The 21,509-nt window shown below is 40.0% G+C and overlaps 3 protein-coding genes and 1 non-coding gene across 6 annotated transcripts; 1 reads left to right on the forward strand and 3 right to left on the reverse strand.

Moving 5' to 3' along the window:
* Positions 1-2,902: 2,902 nt before the first annotated feature.
* Positions 2,903-11,168, reverse strand: zgc:101744 (Receptor expression-enhancing protein 6-like). Of its 3 annotated transcripts, none has more exons than XM_046413447.1 (6): positions 11,012-11,168; positions 10,779-10,911; positions 6,482-6,575; positions 5,310-5,448; positions 3,939-4,107; positions 2,903-3,503 (listed from the first exon to the last, which is right to left on the reverse strand). In XM_046413447.1, exons 2-6 carry the CDS (start codon positions 10,891-10,893, stop codon positions 3,466-3,468), a joined length of 555 nt encoding a protein of 184 aa, XP_046269403.1. In that variant the 5' UTR covers positions 10,894-10,911; positions 11,012-11,168; the 3' UTR covers positions 2,903-3,465. The 3 variants fall into 3 exon arrangements, with proteins under 3 accessions (XP_046269403.1, XP_046269402.1, XP_046269404.1); XM_046413446.1 differs by having other exon boundaries at positions 11,007-11,166; XM_046413448.1 differs by having other exon boundaries at positions 3,917-4,107; positions 11,007-11,166.
* A 967-nt stretch (positions 11,169-12,135) lies between these two features.
* Positions 12,136-12,207, reverse strand: trnad-guc. The gene has a single exon. It is a non-coding gene; the product is annotated as a tRNA-Asp (tRNA).
* A 1,939-nt stretch (positions 12,208-14,146) lies between these two features.
* On the forward strand, positions 14,147-16,863 carry ptafr (platelet-activating factor receptor). The gene is made up of 2 exons (XM_046413681.1): positions 14,147-14,286; positions 14,726-16,863. The coding sequence occupies exon 2, from the start codon at positions 14,729-14,731 to the stop codon at positions 15,893-15,895; it is 1,167 nt and encodes a 388-aa protein (XP_046269637.1). The 5' UTR covers positions 14,147-14,286; positions 14,726-14,728; the 3' UTR covers positions 15,896-16,863.
* A 53-nt stretch (positions 16,864-16,916) lies between these two features.
* LOC124072336 lies at positions 16,917-21,071 on the reverse strand. Its single transcript, XM_046413682.1, has 6 exons — positions 20,916-21,071; positions 20,743-20,823; positions 19,906-20,184; positions 18,619-18,750; positions 18,504-18,531; positions 16,917-18,386 (listed from the first exon to the last, which is right to left on the reverse strand). Exons 1-6 carry the CDS (start codon positions 20,956-20,958, stop codon positions 18,263-18,265), a joined length of 687 nt encoding a protein of 228 aa, XP_046269638.1. The 5' UTR covers positions 20,959-21,071; the 3' UTR covers positions 16,917-18,262.
* Positions 21,072-21,509: the final 438 nt, after the last annotated feature.

Below are 21,509 nucleotides of genomic sequence, written 5' to 3' on the forward strand. Positions count from 1 at the left end.
TTCATACACTTCCTAGTGGTTGGATGCCAGCATAATAGACTATTTTAAAAGAAGACTTCCTTTATCCTGGCTTGGTGTAGCTGTGGGAATTTGACTAAGAGATCATACTGAAATACAAAATTAGGGAAAGTGCCGTTAATAATGAGACACCGAGCAGGGTAGCGGATCCAAATGGTCTTATGTGCGGCCACAATCTAATTAGGTAATATCAAATATCTAAGAAACCTAAAAGAAGGAAATATTGATCACATTAAAGTAGCCCAATTGATTAAATTAAATCCACGATGAAAAGTGTAACCTAAGCAGAGTCCCATTTCATTTCTAAATGATTTTGAGCCCCAGCCAAGCATACTTTAAATACCAGATATCTCCAGAATCAAGGCGGAGATATTTATTTATTTATATCAGTTTCACTTTGCCGTACAGCGACAGAAATCAAAAGACGACAAAAAAAACATGAAATACTGAGTGCAACTGTGCGCGTAAAAGGTCAGAAACGTCCAAGGTAAACTCATCTCAAGTATGTTTTATAAAGTTTTTAGACATAAACAAGGTTGTTATGAACACTAAGTTTGCTTTGCGTCTGGTTTTAGCTCAATCTGAAGTCAACTTGGAGAGCTTTTCATTTACAGAACAACATGTCACACCTCCAGCTGTCTGATCCAGGATCAGCACCGCGGACAGCGACATGATTGTGTTTCAGTGCCACAGGGGAGAGCTGGGAACACATTAATACACATACAATAAGCTGTGCACAGTAGGGCACACCCAAGCACACACAAGTGCAGGAAATACACACACAATGGAGCAAAATAACGTGGAGTGGGCGAAAACCGGGAAAGAGATCGCACGGTCGATAAACCAGGAAGTGTACCAGCCCGGCATAAACATGCACATATGGATTCTCAGCCCATGTCGGCAGAGACGCATATTTTCACACATTTCCTTTAATATCACAAATAAGTGTGATGAAGGCCCGTGGCCAAGTTAGACCAGGCCTTATATTAAGCTATTTGTCTGTACGTGACGGTGTCACTGTATGACTCACCAAGTCTCCCTCAAGACACCCCGTACCCCCTCTGCTGGTGAGTCTGGGAAGTGCAAGATATCTCACAAAGCAGGCAATGATTATCAGCGAAACAGACAGGGTTATTTCAAGTAGTGCTGACTGTTTCAGTTGTGGAGGATCCAGTCGACGTTAATCAAGAGGTTTCCTAATTCATTAGTCAGTGATTTGTCATTGTCAACAGGGAGGATGACCCAATGTGAGCACTGCTGCTCTTCTATGATAGATCTATGTAGATTTGTGTTTTTATAGTATGTAGTTTAGGTAATAGTAGAGATCCAAGGCCAAATTATCAGCAGGGTGGGATTAAGAGAGAGAGAGAGAAGAAGAAGGCACAATTACCGTCTGCTGCTTCAGAACCACAGGCCATGGATTCATCGATACACAGCTCAGTTGGACTACTAATATTTCAGATCCATGGTGGGAGCTATAGATCGTAACTTGCACAAACCTCAGTCAGATAAAGGATCAATGAATCAGGCAGACAACACCTCGGACCCTGCACTCTTTCTGCTGCTCGGGGGGTGGAGCTGGGAAGTGGCAGGTTAACAAGAGGTATCTTTCCCTCAGATCACCTACTGGGAACCATGAATGTCTGACCAAAATATTGCACCAATCATTTTCGTAAATTATATTTCACAAAAGAAGTGATAAGTTGCCATGAAGAAAAAAATTCAAAGTGTGAGTGGCATTTGGGTAAAAGTCAGGAGATCAGAAGGGTTCATCTTTTGGTGACCACGTATGTGTGCACGACATTTCTGTAGAACCATGTTGTTATAAAAATATGAAAACAGCTTGCAATAAGAAAAGACAGAAAAATATGGACGTATACATACTTTCACACATTTACTCCTTTCCTTCTTTGTCCTGCTCCCTAAGTTGCTTCAGCTCCCACACTCAAGGTGTTGGATCAAACCACACAGCAACACAATGGAATAATTGGTTTCTGTGTCCAATTTCTGTTTAATCAATAACCTGTCGGCCACCGGTGGCTGAGGGGATACATAACAGACATCCCGCAGACACATCTTCACAGCAGCCATTTCCAGATGGGTGCCTTCCTCCCCCTGTGGCGGCATGTGGCCATCGTGCCGGCTCCATCCACCATTTCCCATGCATTACATCCAGTGCACGAACACAAAGGGCCTCCCTTTCAGAGCCCCTCAACCGTGAATACAGAGCCAAACACAAATTAAAGTGTGGGTGGTTAGGCTGTTTAAAGGCCAGTAAATGTCCTTGAGGGTGACGGGTCAAAAGATCAAGTGGATATGCAGGATGAGAGAGAAAATGTTCACGAAATTACTATCCCGCCTGCACACAAATCAGAGCAAAAATTTTGTATCTTCTGCTATGACATAATGAATGTGGTACTAAATTTAATTCACAATTATCTATAGCTACAGAAGGATGGGTGTTAATATGATGTTAAAAACAACGTACTTCAGAGATGTTAAAGAATTTCAGGTAATCACTATCAAAGTGACGATATAACAACTTGTAAAAGGGTAACTGAAACCTTTAATGTTTCCCAAGAGACATGGAACGAGATATATGGTCACCGTTTACTATCACTGCAGATAAAGCTCATTAATGAGAAAATATGGTGCTGAAAAGGAACTAAAACCAAATTCACAGAGGTTGTGGATCCAGAAATACAATTTCCCTGACTTGCCTGCTGCTTTTAAGAAAAAAAAAAAAAACAATTACAGAAATCGCTGGTGCATGAACATTGTAATTTGAACCAAATAAAACCCCATTTCTCCCTTTGTGAGGAATGACACCGCTGGGAGAGAGGCTACCAGAAGAAAATGAAAGTTTAAAACCACACAGACGCTGTTTTCCAGTTCATTAGAGATCCAGTTTTATTGTTTCATCATTAGGAAATGACAAAATAAGACATATCAAAAGACAGAAGTCATCCAGTTTCGATTGAGAACCTTCCCAGTACCCCAGACAGATTCTAACTGCTGCTGAGCATACGCAAGAGCAAGAAGATACGTCATCATCAACAATTTTGAGTCACAAATGTAATACTGACTCTGCCGCCAGCATTACCGAAACCTGCAGGTGAGCAATCAGAATCTTTGCCCTCAAAGTATTTCTTTCCACTTATTTTGTCACACTACAGCAAAGAAAATTAGATCACAGTTTCACAGATTGTCTTGGCAGTACCGATGGCAGTAACCTGATGTGAATGCACAAACAAGCTTTTAGTTATTTTCTGGAGTGTGAAGCTTCAGTTCATGAAATGATGGGAGGGCTGACGGTCAAGTAAGGAGGGAGGACAAACTAAAAGCAGCGACACACACACACACACGTGCACATTCAGCAACTCATTCAAGAATGTAAACTCATGAACAGGCACTCACACACACATACACAAAGCCTTGTCATGTCTCTCACTGGTCCTTGTCGTGGTTGAGGGCCCGGTTAACAGCTGATGGGACAAAGAGAAGAAAAAAAATAAAAAATGAGGATGTATTTTTACAGTGTGAAGTGGGAGGTTATGACTGGGCAACTAATCACAAAGTCACTGAAACAGACATTATGACATAATGTTTGATAAATGTCACCTCATAGTGGGTAAGGACATGAGGACACAACCAGGGTTTGCTGGGTGGATTAATTTCACAAGTCAATTTAGCATTGTTCAAAACAAAGCTAAACACATAAAACTAAAAACAGCAGCAGGACTGTACCGTGTGTGTGTGTGTGTGTGTGTGTGTGTGTGTGTGTGGCAGAGCAACAAAAAACCTGGGCTGGTCTTAAGATCTAATAGCTAATGAGTTAACTTGATTTCCCTGTTGTAGCAAACACATACCAGTACATACACTGTGTGGCTGTACTTGCATGTGTAGTGTAGGTGTCTCACCCTCCTTTGTGACGGTCTCAGTTATGTTCTTAGCCTTGGAAGTCAGATCGCTGACAACATTGTCCATGGTTGCCTGGTGTTTCAAGAAAAATGGCCGGATCACACGGCTGTACAATATTTCAGAGCCGTTCCACGTCACCGGAGCCATACACCACACCAGGAACAAACACTGAGGAGAAAGCAGATGGCATCTCTTAGACGTTAGGCTGCTGTGTGACCTCCTGTCCAAAGTGACTAATGTTTGAGTCTGTGTGCTGCATGTGTGTATATACAGTATGTTGAATAACACTGGGTTTTTTACAGTTAGGTGGAAAAAAAAGAAGCAATTTGATGTCATTGCAGGTTTTAGGACCAATCTTTACTGTTATCGTTATTTTTAACAGGCCAAAAGATTCACCATAGGCAAATTTGAAGATAATTAATAATTTTAATTATTTTTGACTGCGGCCCTAAAATACACAACACTGTGTGGTGAACAGGAGACCTATTAGCAGTTTGCTGAATTACACACTGTTGCATTGTTTTTGTCTTGCTGAGCTCATTTATCATCTCATTCCACAGTATGAGGCATTCTTTATTAATCCTATTTTTCAGTATAAAAGTTATTTATTGAAATCAAAACATTTTAATGAATGCAAGCAACAATGATTTTGGCAATTAGGCCGAAACAACTGGAGAATAAGACGATTTTCAGTGGATGGAGGAGGGATTTCTGATATGCGGGGTCCATTTCATCTCATGACATATTATGAAAAACTCATGTTTCAAGTCAGACTATGTAGTTCTTGTATTTAGTATACAGATACAACATATGTTGCAATCAGTCTACTTAATAGGTTTATCAGCATAGCTGTTGCTGTATACAAACTGGACATCAGTTTTACTGCAACCCTTTAAACACTTCACTTCAAAAAGAGAGTGAAAAAGGTTTTTTTACCAACGCTTTAATATTTATTTCTTATTTTCCCAATATATATCTGCAAGTGTCTCACCACCATTTGGAGTTCATTCTTATGTTTTAGTGGCACCAACATATGCACAAAAGTAATGTGAAAACACATTTCGTAAAAATCCAAATATGCTTTGAATTAATCTGTAGCGTGGTTTTGAAAAGACAGCAGATGTCTGCTCGTCTTCCTTGTTGTGTCATTGCTGGATATGTCCACAAGGGTGCACTATTGAAAAGCTACAGTGTAGAGAGGCCCAAAGACATCTTCCATCATGTGATCAACACTGCCTGCTCAACTGTGGTTTCACAGTGGAAGCAGACTAAAGTCAGCTGTCTTACAGAAAGTAAAAATAATAAAATAAAAAGCTTGAAACAGTACCAAATAGCACAAAAACACCCTTCAAACTAAAAGGTCAGCTTACCTTGCCAGCATAGTAAAACGGGAACCAGAAGAGGAAGATGTCAGAAAAGGCCTCGACGATGCTGAAGAGTCCATAAACCACCCAGTAGGTGAGCCACTGTGTGTCATCCTTCTTATCATTGCTCTCAATGGCCTTAATGCTAAATCAAGAGGAGAACAGCTTTGATTTAGTATACTTACGAGGAAGTCACTGACTTTGAACTGAGTGTAATGATTTATGAGAACATAATTTTGTTGAACCCACCAATTCCAGCTCAAGGATACTCATTAAAAGTCATTCAAAAAGGCATTATCAATTTTTTTATGAGGTAGGGAAATAATGTAGGGAAATAATAATGATGTGCTTGTTAGGCCTGAAGGACAGATGGAACTTTGTAAAGGACACTAAATGTTTAAAAAGTGGTTTACAGTGAACACACACACACACACACACACAATAGCTTTAAAACAGGAGAAGTGGGTCACACTACAACACATGCCCATATTTACATTTACATCCCTCTTCTCAACACTGGCCATAACATAATCCCTTCCTGGCACAACTCTTAAGCAAGAAAGGGGGGACAAAACCTGCAGTCTTTGTTCTGTGCAAACAGAACAGTTCAGTGGGTGGGTATTTTCCAAAGCTGGAGATTATTGAGTACTAAACTCTTTTTTTTCTTTAATTAATAAAGAGTACAGTTAAGGCCAGTACTCCATAAAGTTGAGGAAACAAAATAAATATCTCAGTTGTAAAAGCAGAAGTCAAAATGTGCCCTTTTCACAGCACACATTTTGACATGCAACAGTAAACAAAGAACAGAAATAATCAATGACATTTAATAATTAACGATGGCGTTTGGAGTTTGGTTCAGATGTGTCACTGCACTGACTTGACAGAGCCTTATAATGTCTGCTGGTTGGTGATGTGTTTTGTATTAAAATAAGTGTCCACAAAATAAAGAAATTCTAACAATTTTAAAAGCATTCTACGTCAAAACACACATGCATTTGGCGCAGGTTTTGAGACTAATAAAAATGGCATGTAAATGTTTGTCTCGGGAAAGTTCTTGGCTATATGCTGGATTTTATGTACCTGCTGCAATGGGTGTGGCTGAAATGCCCGAACTCAATAATTAGTAAGTGTGTCCACTGACTTTTGGTCATACGGCACGAGCTCAACTTCATACATACGAGAAATATGCTGGATAGGCGAAGCCAATGAGGTTGCAGAGCAGAGAGGCGCCATATCCAAACAGGAGATACAGCCCGAGGAAGCTCAGAAAACCTGCAGAGGAAGGAAAGAAGGAAGTTGAGTGGAGGCTGTGATGTGAGAGCATAAGGTGGGAAACGAAGGAGAGTGTGAGGTTATCCAGTTACTTAACAAATGCTTCGCGTGTCAAGCCAAATTTACTTGCTATGAAACAGAGTGCGTCTGACAGCAGGATGTCAGGAGAGCACAGCACCAGGATCAGGAGGAGCAATGAACACAAGTCAAACACTGCTATTCAAATCTAGTTAGTGGAAGAGTTGACATTTAATACACTTCAAAGCTCACACAGTCATGTGAACCAGTCTGGTCTTTACTTTACACCACAAGTATGTGAGAGATTCCACAAATGCCACTGATTTTCCATAACTTAAAACAAGATTGTATTACTATTACAGTGTAAGTGTAATGTACAAAGTAATCTTAACAGATGCTTTTATATGCAAACAGGGATTTCCACATATAATGTATTTTTTGCTGTACTTATTGCTGTGCGTTAGTCTGTGGAAAATTAATCAGAATTATTTTGATTTATTTGACATTTTCTGATTTCAGACTTTCACCTCTAATGTGAAGATTTGATGAATTTATCATAACAAATTTAATATCTTTGGGATTTGGATAGTCAGCTGAAAAAGATTTCCCTCTGGGAAATTTTAAGTAGTATTTTTCATAGTTTTCTGACATTTTATAACCCAAACAATTAACTGCAAAAATAATTACATGAAAGCGAAACATAAGAAACACCTCTCAATATAATGTAGCACAAAACACCTTTATTTATGACCTCAGTGATAAACAAATAAATTATCACATTTACTACAATATGAGCAAAAACTAAAGAATTTAGAGCAGAACTGAGTATGTGGAATATTTTCTTTAAAAACATGTTTTGTCTTTTTTACATTGCTTAAACCCTAAGAGGCTTTACCAGCTTGCTGGTTGGCTGGCAGCAAGATGCTGACTTCAAAGCAAATACAATACAGTCCCAATACAGTCCGACCAGCCATTTTAATCTATGCATTTCTTCCATAAATGATTAGTTTCTCCAAATTAGTCTGTTTTTTTCTGAGATTTTCAAAATGAATGGCTGTCCCTAATACTCAACTTCAGTTTTTCCATCTTCTTCAAAACTCACAGGCCTATAAAACAGGTGCAGATCTTTTGTCTCTGTGGGAAGAGGTTTAAGGCAAGACAAGAGGAATGACTGTTTCACCCTCAAGCAGCTGTAGGCGTGGGTAATACCATACACCATTCAAATGTATGCAAAATTCAACTGCTGTTCATAAATTCACACACACAATGAATTCATGTGGCGCTTAAAGCATTAAAAGCCTTTGATACAGTTCTAACCATTTGCCTACTCTTTACATCTCATTTGTTTGTCCCAACCACATACAAATCACCAAACAAGACCCAGTCTTGTATCCCTCTCCAATGAAGGAAAAACAGGACGAACTGGTTGAAATAGAAGACCCCATAGAGACAGAGGCTGACATAAGCAGATGCTCCAGTCTGCACAGTAATGGTTTGCATAGGGTAATCATACACTGGAACGTTTAACTAGTCAGTGATGAATAATAAAAAGCTGACTGCAGGATCATTTTGACTGAAAAACACTTCCAAACCTGCATGCCATCTGGCTCTACTCAGTGAGTAAGCAACTACCGAACTGCTCTGGGAAAATGAACAATTGCATCCATGTCACGTAATGTAGATTTTACAGCCTTGTATTAGAGCGCACATTCTGCTTGTGGAAAAACTGAAAACAAGGGCACAAAAGCCTTTACGAAGTTGTGTTATCTCGTAAATTATGATTCAAACTAAACTGAAATTATAGAAATTCCTCTTAGTATCAAGGAGGTCTTGAAGAGGCTGGAGTGGGCTTTAAAAGCACAAAGTTAACAAACAACAGCGACTCGCTGAGTGAGTTGGGCAGCATACACAGCAGAGCTGAGACCTCTCCTCTCCAGTCAGCACATTAAGCCTTCACACTTCACAGTGTCATAAGAGTCAGCATGAACTTGAGATGTTTCTCAGCTTTCTAATTCTGTTTGACTGACATGCCTGGATCAAGGCAAAGGACAAGATGACAAAATAGGGAGCCAACAAGAAAGAAATTTCTTGTGTGCCAACAATTATCAGTTTACATGTTTGTTTACAAGTCTGCAATGTAGCCCAAGTATGAAATGAATGACTTTTGCCTCAATAACAAGCTAACAAGCAGTTCTGCAAACAGCACAGGCCACAGTATTGACTCTTGTCTGCCACCATCTTCTGCTAAATGCGGGGTAGAGACGAGTCAAACAGCTTTTGCACACAGTCGTCTGTATTTATTTTGCAAGCCAGTTTGGTAGTGTGTATGTGGGGGACGCAAACATTTAAAAAGAGATCTGACCGAGCTTTAATTGACACCAACTGCGCCAGCTAAGTTTGACATTTCATTATCATATGGTTATTAATCCTGAGAGGGCAACAGTGCCTCAGAAAAGATGAGAATGTTGGTTCTTTTCTTCAACAGTACTTTACAGAGATTGTCTGGAGCCATGGTGATTAATTACCTGACTTAAACATCATCCTCACTTATACATCACTATTATAAAAAATGTCAGTAGATAACCACCACTAAATTGCAGTACAGTCATTTTTAAATGATTAATCAATTATCAAAATTGTTGCTGGGCAAGCGACTGACTCATTGATTTAGCAAAGCATGTAAAGGATCCTTACTGAAAGTATTTTGCACTTTTAATTCATTCATTACATGAAAATATAAACATCTACCAATATATTGTGAAAAGATTTTTTTGGACTTTCAAATATCAGCTGGGGCTATAACGTTGGAACCGTTTCTATATTTGATGCAGTTAAACTCATCTGAAAATAGCAACCAAAAAAACAAACTGACAGAACTGACAGACTGTAGCTAAATACTGACAAAGGTTTTCTCATATAGCATTCAACATGCAAAGACATTCACATCCTTTGTCAGTTGTACAATGCAATTCAGTACATTTACTCAAATGCTGTACTTGGGTACAAATTTCAGGAACTTGTACTTTAATAGAGTACTTCCATTTTGTACCACTTTTTACCTCTTCCTCTGATTCTTCTGGAATATGATGCAGCAACCCAACGGTACATAAACTAGTTAAAATGAGTCCAACCGTAAACATTTAGAGCAATGAAATACATTACATGAAACACATTCATACATACATAAAAATATAACATTTTACTGCACAATGAGCAGTTTTAGTTTTGATAATCCGAGTATTAAATTTGATGATTATACTTAGATACTTTTACTTAAGTTTTTGAACGCAGGGCTTTCACTTGTAGTGGAGTAGCTTCACAGTCTGGTGATATTAGGATCAGAATACCTCCTTAAAAGCTGTCCTCTGTGACCTTGACATTGGTTGTTTAAATACACAGCCATTTTAACTGTGTGAATCAATTGTGAGTGCAGACAGTCTGTTTGAATTTGGGTCGCCCTGGCTCACATGCTTCCTGGGGCTGAGTGACATCGTAGACAAAATGCTGACCACATAGCCTGAGGTGTCTGGCATTTATTGACATCAACAGAGCAAAGCGACAACAGACTTGCATACAAACCCAACTGCTAAAGGCTTGCTAACTCAGCATGCAGTTGAATAAGCAGTCACCCTAGAATCCCTCTCCATATCTGCCTCGCACTTGATATTTCAGGACGTGATAAAAATACCCCTGGAACCAGATGCCGGTGCCCTGAGATAGCAGAAGCAGTTAATTTTTAACAGTAATATTTCCACATGTGTGTGTGTAAGGAGGGTTATAAGGCAACTCTAATCTTGTTACGGTAATAATACTATTTGCAATGTAGCATAAAGGTCTGAGCTGGCTGAACTTTAGTATTGGAGCCTGAGAAGGGTAATAAAATAGGCCAAATAACTGTGTCACAGCATAAGAAACCAGCCTGAAAAGTCCAGTACTCATGCAACAGTGTGTCCACAACGGGTTGCCAGTTGCAGCTAACGTTAACTCATGTTGACTTAAAGAGCTCCTGTTGGCTTGTTTGCTAGCTAAACATGACAAATGTAGCGTTAGTAACATTTTTTGGATGAGACATTAAGACCTTAGTTAACTTAATTGTTATGTTCAGCTTTTTAAAGTACACGCAAACATTTGAGAATGTTACACTCGTTTTTCTTTTGTTTTTTTTTCACCTAGCCATTCACATACCCAAGGCGAGATACTCTCTCTTCACTCCCGTTTTTTCTTCCAACGTCGCCAACTGATCAGTCACAAAGTTCTTCTCATGGAGCAGGGTGACAAAGCGCTCTTTAAACTGACTCATTGTCGGGCTTTGCTGAGCCTGTGGCCAACACAAACCGCAAAGAAAAGAAAAGAAATGTTATGCGTGCCGACGACTGGGGGATTTAAGGCAAGACATGGGGTAATTTTACTAACCTTACTTTGCTAATTTGCCCGAAAACTTGCCGCTGGCTGGTTGTGTGCTGACTCCGCCGAGTTGCGGTGGCAGTAGGGGGAGGAGTTTGAAAGTGAGCACGCTGACCAATCAGAAAGCACCGCTGAGTAACGTTCACTGCAGCAGGTGATTAGAAAACGGTTTGTGCTGAGGACTCAAGGTGACGGTGGAAGTTATGTTTGGGGGTGGGGGTCTGAGCTCTTTTCAACTTTATCTGTTTTATATTTAATGAATTTTACAAGTGAGCCCATTTCTTAAAAACATTTTTTGATCTGATATAATTTACAGAAGTCCACTACAAATAACTACTATGACTTCTGTTTGGGGTGTAATACAATACATATATCAGCAACCTCGTCCCCTGCATGTCTTACTGGGCATCTTGAACTCATTAATGATCACATGCTGCCCCCTGCTGACTATTGAGGGAACTGAGGATTAGTCAGCTGCTTAACAGTATACCAGTTAGCAATATAATAATTACAATTGTGCTTCCAAACCCTCAACAAGTGAACAAAATACAAACAAAGCAAAGTAGCACACATATTCCAAAGTTCAAGGTCATAAACACTAATGTCGTGGCTGAAAAGGGGATATATCAATTAAAAATGCCTCTGTGAGAATAAGGAATCGTGGCCGACAGCTCCCTCTTCCGACTTCTGCAGGCATGACTAATCAATCACAAGCGTCATTTTTCAAAAGGCTCAACAAGTCGATCATTGATCAACTCCTCTGGCAAATAGATTACTTTCTACTCTGTTAACACCCCCCACCCACCACCACCACGCGCACACGCACAAGCACACACACTAAACAGTATTTTAAACTCTTTTGTAATATAAATCTCTTTTCACAGGACTTTGTTTTTATAGGACTTTTTGTAATTCTAACCTATTTATATCAACGTTTTTATTGGCAATATATACTTTTACATACGCTGGATTTTTCCTTTGCGTTTAGCCCATCCTTGGTTGAAAACACACTACGATTTTCTTACTAATCGCTCCACACCCAATTTTTTCACGCCAGTGGGATGGTGGAATTCAACCCACCCTCCGGTCACAAGCCGCTTCACCAACCTCTAGGTTGGCCCACATAATAAAGATTGTTCTCCCCGTCGGGGAATCGAACCCCGGTCTCCCGCGTGACAGGCGGGGATACTCACCACTATACTAACGAGGAGTTGTCTTCCGCTTTCTCTTTCTACATCACTTATCCATCCATCACAGCAACAATGAGGTGAACAGACGTTTAATATACATAATCGTGAAAAGAGTCCAGGATCCGAAACAAATATTACGTTATACTTATCAGGATAAAGTTGTTGTGAACGTGAAACGTCAGCAGAGGGCAGCCTGCATCTATCAGGCCTTTGGTCTAAACTTGGCCAAGACAGAAACAGTATGCATGTATCCTGATGTTGTAAATGACTGTTTTCATTGCCTTTGTCACTAAAAGAGTAGTTGCATTTTCTTGTCAAACTTTAAATTCAAGTGAATGTAAAACAGCTTAATTTTAAAGCTCTTGTAGAGGATTTTTGCATGTAGAATAAGGAGCGAGCAGCCACATCAGTCTCCAGTCAGCAAACTGCTCTGCTGACCCACACCCAGGATGTGGTTTTAACATTGCCAGCACCAGCAGCTTGAATATTTTTAGATGCAGACATGTCACCTCTTTCACACACTAATACATTCTGTTACTGTTATCATTTAATTTAATTATTTGCTGGTAGAAAACGGTGCAGAAGAAGATGAGGGCTTTGAGGTGCACGACACACTAGACCCAACACTTTTACTTCATGGTGCCACCACTGTGCCCACAGACCAGCTTGTATCTTCTATCCAGTCAGATAGTTTTGCACAGTCCCACTATCCAATCTGCTATCCAACTTGAATCCTTACCTGGTGTCTCAGATACCTCCATGCATGAGCCAGAAGTACAGGTGGTCCATAATGTTTTACATAAAACTCACAATAAAGCAACGGTTGTGTACAATTGATTGAACATACAAAAACAACAGGCCATAAGATGCGCTATATGTAATGAAATTTCACAGCATTGTTTATTTTCTTATTGATGACAACTTGTATGTTTATCAGTCAATGGGCAAGCATGGTATACCGAGCACGGATCGGGTGAAAAGGCTCGTGGAGTATCTGGCACAACTGAGGACAAAGACCTCCATGGCCCTCCATGGCCCTGAGCATCCAAGAGGTCAGCAGTATTTGTGATTTAGAATATCATAAATCCATGAAGAATTTAATTAATTTCATTAATATTCACATAAGCCATTTGTGTGAACAAATATTCAGTCTTTGTTGGTGGGTGAGCTCAGCGGAAGTGGAGATGATGTGATGATTATGATTAGCCTGATGGATAGTGCTGGTACATTGCCTGTTTAAAAACTTAACGGCTTTTGGAACAAATGAAAACTTCATCATTGGACTATATTTTATGTTTTATCTATCTGAAAAAAAAGCAAGCATTGAATTTATCTATCTATCTATATAGACTCAATCATGACTCACTGAGGAGACAGTTGTTTAATCAGAGGTCTGACAGCTTGTGAATGACTTAGAAGCGTTAATACAAAGTTTAATGTAGGAGTTAAAATTAAATGAAATCTCGTAAACGTTTGCAAACTTTTGGGTTCCAGTTCATGGCAAATTCATGTTGGTGCAGAGGTGACTTAAGGGGGATAAATTAAATGCCAGAAGAGTGTTGTGTTTCTTTCTCTTCTGCCTCTCACAGTGTATGTTGTGATGAATGATTTTTAGCTTATAATATATAATTAATGTGAGATGTCCTTGAAATACTGAACCTCATAGCTCGTTTTTCTTAGTGTTATTCTGAAGGTCAGAAAGAAATTGATTTTATTTTATTTTATTTTGATTTTTCAAACAGCCTTCCTGTTTGAACTTATGAGGTTCCCAGAGAAGTTTCAGTTCAGTTGTTATTTGTGCTGTCTCCACGTGTTCAGGACAGTTGAAAACGTATTTCTATGAACAGGGAAATAAAGACTGACTGTAAAACTCCAAGATTGCTCCAAAGTGGGCTTCTGTTGTCATTCTGACAAATGGGAACACACATGTAAAGATAAAAGGACGGATATGCATGTTGCGCCACTGGGTATTTCTGTAGAAGAAGACGCTCACGTCTCCCACTGACACAAGTTCACACATGCCTACTCAGTAAGTGTATTGCTACGAAGACATTCAGAGTGTTCACATCTTGAGACGTTAGAGGAGAGGAAGCAGTCTGGTAAGTCGACAGCTTGTAATTTGTTTTTTTCTCTTTAAATCGTGTCAGAACAGACACATCAAATCAGGCCTATTTTAAACTGTGAAGTTGATTTATGAGTTGGAAATTGAATGTTAGCAGTTAATTAACAAATTACACAAGGCAAAGCTGAAATGAAAGCTTACTTTGAATACCAAACTTACATACTTAGAAGGTTATGATGTTAACTTTTAATTAAAAAAAATAACACCTGACAGGGCAATATCGGATTTCAGCATCACAAATGACAGCTTTAAAATGATCACGAAGTTGAATCAATGCCTATCTGGATTTAGTATCAGACTGTTGGATTAGACTGCGTTAGCTGGGTGTGCCTAATATGTAAAATGCAACCTGAGAGTACCACCAGAATGTTGTCGTTGGACAATACATTCATTTTGATGTGTTCTTTCACTAATAGACAATGCTGGCCTCAACCACAGTTGCCACAACAGGAACCCATGGTTTGGGCTCTCCAGCTGGCAATGACTCAACCTTCCTGGACTCTGAGTTCCGTTATGTCCTTTTCCCAGTCGCCTATGGCATCATCTTTATCCTGGGCCTCTTTGCGAACATCTATGTGCTGTTCGTCCTGCGCTGCCTCCGTGAAGCCAAAGCCATGGGCGAAATCCGCATCTATATGACAAACTTGACTATTGCCGATCTCCTATTTGTGTCTGCCCTTCCTTTCTGGATCGGCTACTACAGTCGCAACGGCAACTGGGTCTACGCAGACTTCATGTGCCGGCTGACTGGGACATTGTTCTTCATCAACACCTACTGCTCCATCCTCTTTCTTGGAGCCATCAGCATCAACCGATATTGGGCAGTCACCCGGCCTCTGGATGCTGCCTCTTCAGATCACAGGCGTCGTGGGATCATCGTGTGCGTTGTCATCTGGATATTGACCGTGTCTATGGGTATTCCATTTCTGAATTCTCCAGGGACCAACACCGATGGGAACAATTTCACGCGTTGTTTTGAGGGGTACCAGAATGAAACTGAATCGCAGAAGAAAACACTAGCTGCCACTCATTTTGCTATAATTGGATTATTTTTTGTTGTCTTCTTTCTTGTCTTGGTGTGTAATTCACTTATTGCTCGAGCTTTGCTCTCACAAAGTGCTCCTCAGGCAGAACTCAAATCTGCCACAGTTATATCCCGAAAGTCCACCATGTCATCTTCACCTAGGAGGCCCAGGGGAGTGAAAAGGAGGGCTCTGCAGATGTTGATGGCAGTGGTGGGAGTGTTTGCTCTGTGTTTTCTGCCCCACCATGTAATTCAAGGCCCCTGGACACTGGCAGTGTTACGGATAGAACAGGGCTGGGGCCATGTAGAGTGGGACCAAAGGACTCGTCAGATGCTCAACGATGCACATCAGGTCACCTTGCTGCTTATGGGCCTCAATTGCATCTTGGATCCTGTAGTTTATTGTTTTGCCACAAGGAAGTTTAGAAGGTTCATCATGGCCCACATTCAAAAGTTAACAAAGGGAGAAGGGTGCTCACAAACGGTCACCTCGCAGTTCTCCATGGACAGCAGGAATCAGAGCCAAAGACTACCGGAGCAACAAGAGCTCGAAATGGATTAATCTAAACATATGTAATATTTGCATAAAAAGATGGACTTCTCTCCCAACATACAGTTATGTATTCTACCTGTAATTGCTGCATAGTTAATTTAGTGTTGCCATGGCCACATATTTGGATTTTCTTTTTTGAAAGTTGTCACACACTGTCTTAACGTTTGCACTTACCTCACTCCAGGAAATGTGAACTGAATTGCACCAGTCTGCACCAGTCCCATCTGCTTTTCCTGTGTGTGAATTTAAAAGCAGAAGTTTTGCAAGCAGAAGTACATTAACAAAACATTTCTGGCTGAAAATTCTACTGAAGGGCATCTTTGCTAATCTGCCAAATTAGCCGATGAGGTAACATATTGTTTAGATTAAGCCACAAATGCTGCTCTGCCCAAAGAAATTCAGTAAAAATACTAGGTAAGTCGTGGGTAATTCACATGTTCACTTAGTCATTTCTTTTTGAGTGTGAAACTTCTCACCAGATTTCACACACTCAAAATATGTGACAATGAGCTGTTTGTCTCTCATCAGATAAGTTCCTTTTTTTAAGCTTTGCAGGGACAAGTTTTATCCAGTATTGTGAAATCAGGGAAGAGGAGTAATCATGCTTGAGCTACGTTTCCCCTCTGGTATCCAACATTGTGACATAATGTGTGTCTCACTGTAGAGATTCACATGATTCATTGTGACAAGGAGATCCAAAGGTTATTATCCAGCTATCTGTTGTATATGCACATTACTGTGTTTTTTATATACTGTGAGCTTGCCTACCATTGGACAACAGATTTATGATGCATTTTTTAAATCGGTGAAACAGTTTTTTGTTATCTTGTATTGTATTTAGTGTTATTTTGATCCTCCAAAGGGAAGCGATGCTGTTTTACTCCACATAACCAAGTATTGTTGAATTCCTATTCCAAAAAGCTGGGATACTGTGAAAAATGTAAATAAATAAATATGCAAATAAATAAAGAATGCCACGGTTTGTATATTCGACATCCAGTTGAATACAGTACAAAGACAAGCTACTGTATTTGATGTTCAAGATTATGCACTTTATTGTTTTGTTTTTTTGTAAATAAACTCTCATTCTGAATTTAATTCCTGCAACAACTTTCAAAAGAGTTGCGAAAGAGGCAACAAAATACAGGAAGTAAAACACCTGTTTGGAACATTCAACAGGTTAACAGGTTAACAGATTTGACTGGTAACAGGTGACAGTGTCATGATTGTTTATGAACAAGGCATCTTTAAAAGGCATTCACAAGCAAAGATGGGGCAAAGTGTACCACTCTGTGAACAACTGTGTGGACATATAGCTCAATTGACATCCACACAATTGCAAAGAATTTATGGATTTCACCTTCTACCGTCCATAATATCATCAAAAAATTCTGAACATCCAGAGAGATATTTGCATGTAATGTAAAAGGCTGCCATGACCCTCAGGTGGCACTGCATTAAAAACCAACATGACTGTACGATGAATGTTGCTACATAGACTCGAGACACTTTGGAAAACTATTGTTGGTAAGCACAGTATGTCGTTCTCTCTACAATACACGTTAAGACTCTACTATGCAAAGCAAAAGCCATGCTATCAACAACATCCAGAAACGCAGACGACTCCTCTGAGCCTGAGCTCAAATGAGACCAACTGACACAAAGTGGAAAAGTGTGCTGTCGTCTGACCAGTCCACACTTCACGCTGTTTTTGACGTTAAAATTATGTCATATTCAAAACTCAGCATCTGTGATGGCATCTGACATTTGTGAATGCATCATTAGTGATCATAGGTACATACAGGTTTTGGAGCCACATACATTGCCATTAAGTCTTTTTCAGGAGTTCCTCTACTTAATCCAGCACAACAGTGCCAGAACACTTTCTGCATGTGTAGCAACAGTATGGATTTGTAGTTAAAGAGTGTCAGAGAGTCAGTAGCAGACTGGCCTGTCTGTGGTCCATGTCGAAGTCATAGAATTCCCAAAGGATTACCAAGTATTGTTAAAAGAAAAGGAGGTGTGACACACTGTTTAATATAATATGTCATGATGATTAAAGTTAAGTCACTTTTTTTACATATCAACAAGCAGGGAGACATCTGCCCATCAACACTACATTCACTCTAAGACACAGAATATAGTAGAAAGTTACAGGTTTTCCTAACATGTACACACCCAGAAAGATGGATCTCTTATTGCTTGATGGGGAGAAGAGGGAAGAAAGTAGGCTCTGTTGTTTGAGGTAACCCATAGACAGACAAACTGTGCATTCATCAGCTCAAAGGCAATGCTGAGCTTTATATGCGGGTATTACCTAACCTTGAGTCTGCTTGTCTCCTTTTAAATTGCACATCTCCACCCACTCACACATGTTCATGACAGAACTGAGTACAAATTATCCTCAGTTATCGTGGTGTCCAGATCAGTGTAGGCACTGTTGGTGTGTGTGTAATTTATGTACACATCTCCGTCATTGTCGATCTTCGGCAAATCTCCCCTGGTGTGCAGAAAAATATGATTAGACTGTTAAACTATAAAGCCTTTTTAGTCAGCTGGCTTAGAGCATGTGAACAAACACATTGAACATTCAAGTTCTTTTCTTGTAAAGACTTACTTTGGTGACTTTTCAGGTGTGGGAAAACCTGTAAGAAAACCAAGAAATTGCAATCAGCAACACAACATCTGCTTAAAATCTGACATAATGAGTAATGCTCTGTGGTGTTCTTTACCTTTAGCCACAGTGTTAGAGGTGGTCAGAGGGTCACCAGGTCTTTTCCAACCCAGCCAAAAAACAATAGCTAGGTTGATGATCAAGGCCAGGATAGAAAGAATGAAGGCAGCTGTTCCTAATTTTTCACCAACTATTGAGAGTCAGGGAAACAACACAGAATTGCACCAGAAAGATTTGAATTTTTGATCACAGAAAAAAATGATGAACAGAAAAACAGTGATAATTGTGTTTGTTCTTTTGTTCAAATATTGGATGATAACACATTTATCTGTGGACACATTGGTCAAAACGTAACAAGACATTTCATTACAGAAATTTAAAAGATTTGTCCACTAGAGGGAACTAACAAGTTAAATTTAAACTGTAAAATATTCTATTCAGTACATATGGGGACTTTGGTGACATTGCATTCTAAGTACATGGACATTGGTGTGAAGTTGGTCTCCCCTTTGCTGTTGTGGCAGCTTTTATTGTTCTGGGAAAGTTTCTGGTTGTTTGCACAGTCATTCAGTGCAGTGTTTGTGGGGTTGGGCACTGGTGCCTCCGTTTCGGTTCGGTGGGGTTGAGCTCAGGGTGGGGGGGCTTCCCCAGGCTGTTGCTGTGGGTTTGGAGGCATAGGATTGTCCAAAATGTCTTGGTCTGCTGAAGCACTAAGATTTCCCTTCACTGGAAGTAAGGGGCCGAGCCCAAGCCCTGAAAAACGACCCCGTGCCACACCTGAGTTCAATAATGAAGAGGTATTTCTGAATACTTTTGTCTATACAGTATATCTTGGTCACACTTCTTACCAACCAAATCTAAACCTGCTATATCAGATCATTTTTGCACCTGGAGGCCTTGACACATGTTTCTGACCAGCTCATGTCTGTAGATCTCTGTAAATCTCTGTAAATACTGTGTCTGTCTGTTCACCAGCTAGTTGCTAAATGCCCTGTTAGTGCCTGCTGTGGACAGAGACAACTCTGTGAGGGTGGTGAGAGCGAACCAGTGTGGTAAAGTTGTGGACTGGACAACTAAATAATGAGTTGAAAGACACAGTTAAGCTCTGGAGAGTCAGGTGATAGCTGTCTGTGGGTTTGTCACTACCAGTTACATATTTCACTCACATGCAGTCAAATAATCAGGACTGGTGTTCTCAAAATCCAGTATCACTGTTTTTTTTCCCCCTCATTGGTCCCTCTCTCTACTGTAATAGATTATATTGTATAGGTTTTGGCACAGCATTATGCAGATACTTTTTAGAGCCTCTTAAGTAATCAGGTTACAATCAAAACAGACCACCAACCCGTTGCATGGATAGCGACGATGTAGACAGTGTGGTTCGAGCTCATGATTCGAGAGGACTGGAACTCAGCACAGCAGCTGTAAAGGCCGCTCTGCTCTGGCTCAGTGAGGGTCACATCCCTACCACTGCCCACTTTCTTCCAGGTCTGATTTTCCAGGCGTTGCCAGGACCAAATGAGATCATCTGATGCGTCGAGAGTGCTGCAGTGTAGGTTGACTTTTTGACCTGCTGCCACTGGGTAGTCTGGTGTGGCCACCAGCTGCAGAAAAGATAGCACATCTGGGGACAAATGGAGGAGGGAGAAAGTGGAGCTACAGCTACAGATGCATACATTTTCAGCCGCACTATTAGCATGTCAACGTCTGCTTGTTGGTGGGTCTGTCCACCACTTTGGTGCAGATTGGAAAATCTCTTAATGGTGATCCCTTCACTTTTCTTCTATCACCACTAGGGCTGTCTTTGTGTCAGATTTTCACAGCACCGTTATTGTGGCCAAGAGAATTCATGATAACGATATTATCAGTCAAATTCACCTTCAATTTTCTGTTATTGTCTCTTTTTTTGACAAATGAATCATGGCCAAAATAGTACTATGACAGCATGAAAACGCAAGCTGAAGAGCTGATAAATAAAAGATCTGCAAGGCCCAATTATTTACATCATCTTTAGCCTTAATAAACACCATTAGGTTAAAATATTTCAGTTTTTGGTGAGACACATCAACAATGTTTGCATAGAAGCTAAACATTACGCTGTTGAGATCTGCAGAATTTGCAGCTTTCTCTTTTTACTAACTAAAGTTAATTACAATTACTGAAGAATCACATTCTGCATTACCTTCTTCAGCAGATGTGCTGTTGGTAGTTTCCAAAGGTGACGTTGTAGGAACTGTAGAAAATGTTGTATTCCAAGATTTCACTGTAAGGGTAACAAAAAAATACACTTAACAGTATACTTGAAATCTCTCCTCTTGATTCAGTTACTAGATTTACTTGTAAAAATGTCCTTACCCGTGCTGTTGAAGAAAAAGAACAGCAGAAGATAGCTAAGCATCGTGCTCTCTTCAGAAGAACAAAAAGCAAATGCGGCACTCACTTCAGGCCAACAGGTGCACTAATAAAGCAAAACGTGTGTACGTGTGTGAGAATGGAGGAAGTTTGAGACTGGAAAACTGAGAGGAAGGGAAGTTTAAAGTTCCTTTTTCCAAATATTTATCTCAGCAAATGCACTTAAATGACCAATAGGCAAGCAGCAGAATGTAGCATGTCATTGCAACTCTCCTACTTTTTTTATTTGAAATTGTGGTAATTGTTAAACGACGTAAAAAACAGAGAACCCAAACAAAACCGAAGAGTAACAAGTAAACCAAATGTACGGAATCACAATTAAACCTAATCTCACCCATGAAAGCCTTCAGTTTGTAACATTTAAAATCTGTCAGTCAGTTTATGACCTGCAGGGAAAACAGTTAGCCAGACATTGGAACTTTTAATGGCTTTTTTTTTTTTTAAATTCAGAGCTGGTGGGCAAGTCTATCAGACTCTAGACACACTTGGTTCTGAACATTTCGTATCTTCGACAGTGGTCACCTCCAGGCTAGGGCT

The sequence above is a fragment of the Scatophagus argus genome, chromosome 15, assembly GCF_020382885.2.
Source record: "Scatophagus argus isolate fScaArg1 chromosome 15, fScaArg1.pri, whole genome shotgun sequence".
Lineage (NCBI taxonomy): Eukaryota > Metazoa > Chordata > Actinopteri > Scatophagidae > Scatophagus > Scatophagus argus.

What these genes read in the sequence shown, in the direction of transcription:
- LOC124072336 (XM_046413682.1), bottom strand. Translation starts at nt 20,958, where the DNA reads ATGCTTAGCTATCTTCTGCTGTTCTTTTTCTTCAACAGCACGG. An exon ending in CAGCACATCTGCTGAAGAAG is followed by an intron (nt 20,185 to 20,742) that starts GTAATGCAGAAT and finishes ATTTGTCCCCAG; the next exon opens with ATGTGCTATCTTTTCTGCAG. An exon ending in CGTCGCTATCCATGCAACGG is followed by an intron (nt 18,751 to 19,905) that starts GTTGGTGGTCTG and finishes GACTCTCAATAG; the next exon opens with TTGGTGAAAAATTAGGAACA.
- ptafr (XM_046413681.1), top strand. Translation starts at nt 14,729, where the DNA reads ATGCTGGCCTCAACCACAGTTGCCACAACAGGAACCCATGGTTTGGGC.
- zgc:101744 (XM_046413447.1), bottom strand. Translation starts at nt 10,893, where the DNA reads ATGAGTCAGTTTAAAGAGCGCTTTGTCACCCTGCTCCATGAGAAGAAC. An exon ending in GAGAGAGTATCTCGCCTTGG is followed by an intron (nt 6,576 to 10,778) that starts GTATGTGAATGG and finishes CTTCCTCTGCAG; the next exon opens with GTTTTCTGAGCTTCCTCGGG. An exon ending in GCCTATCCAGCATATTTCTC is followed by an intron (nt 5,449 to 6,481) that starts GTATGTATGAAG and finishes CTCTTGATTTAG; the next exon opens with CATTAAGGCCATTGAGAGCA.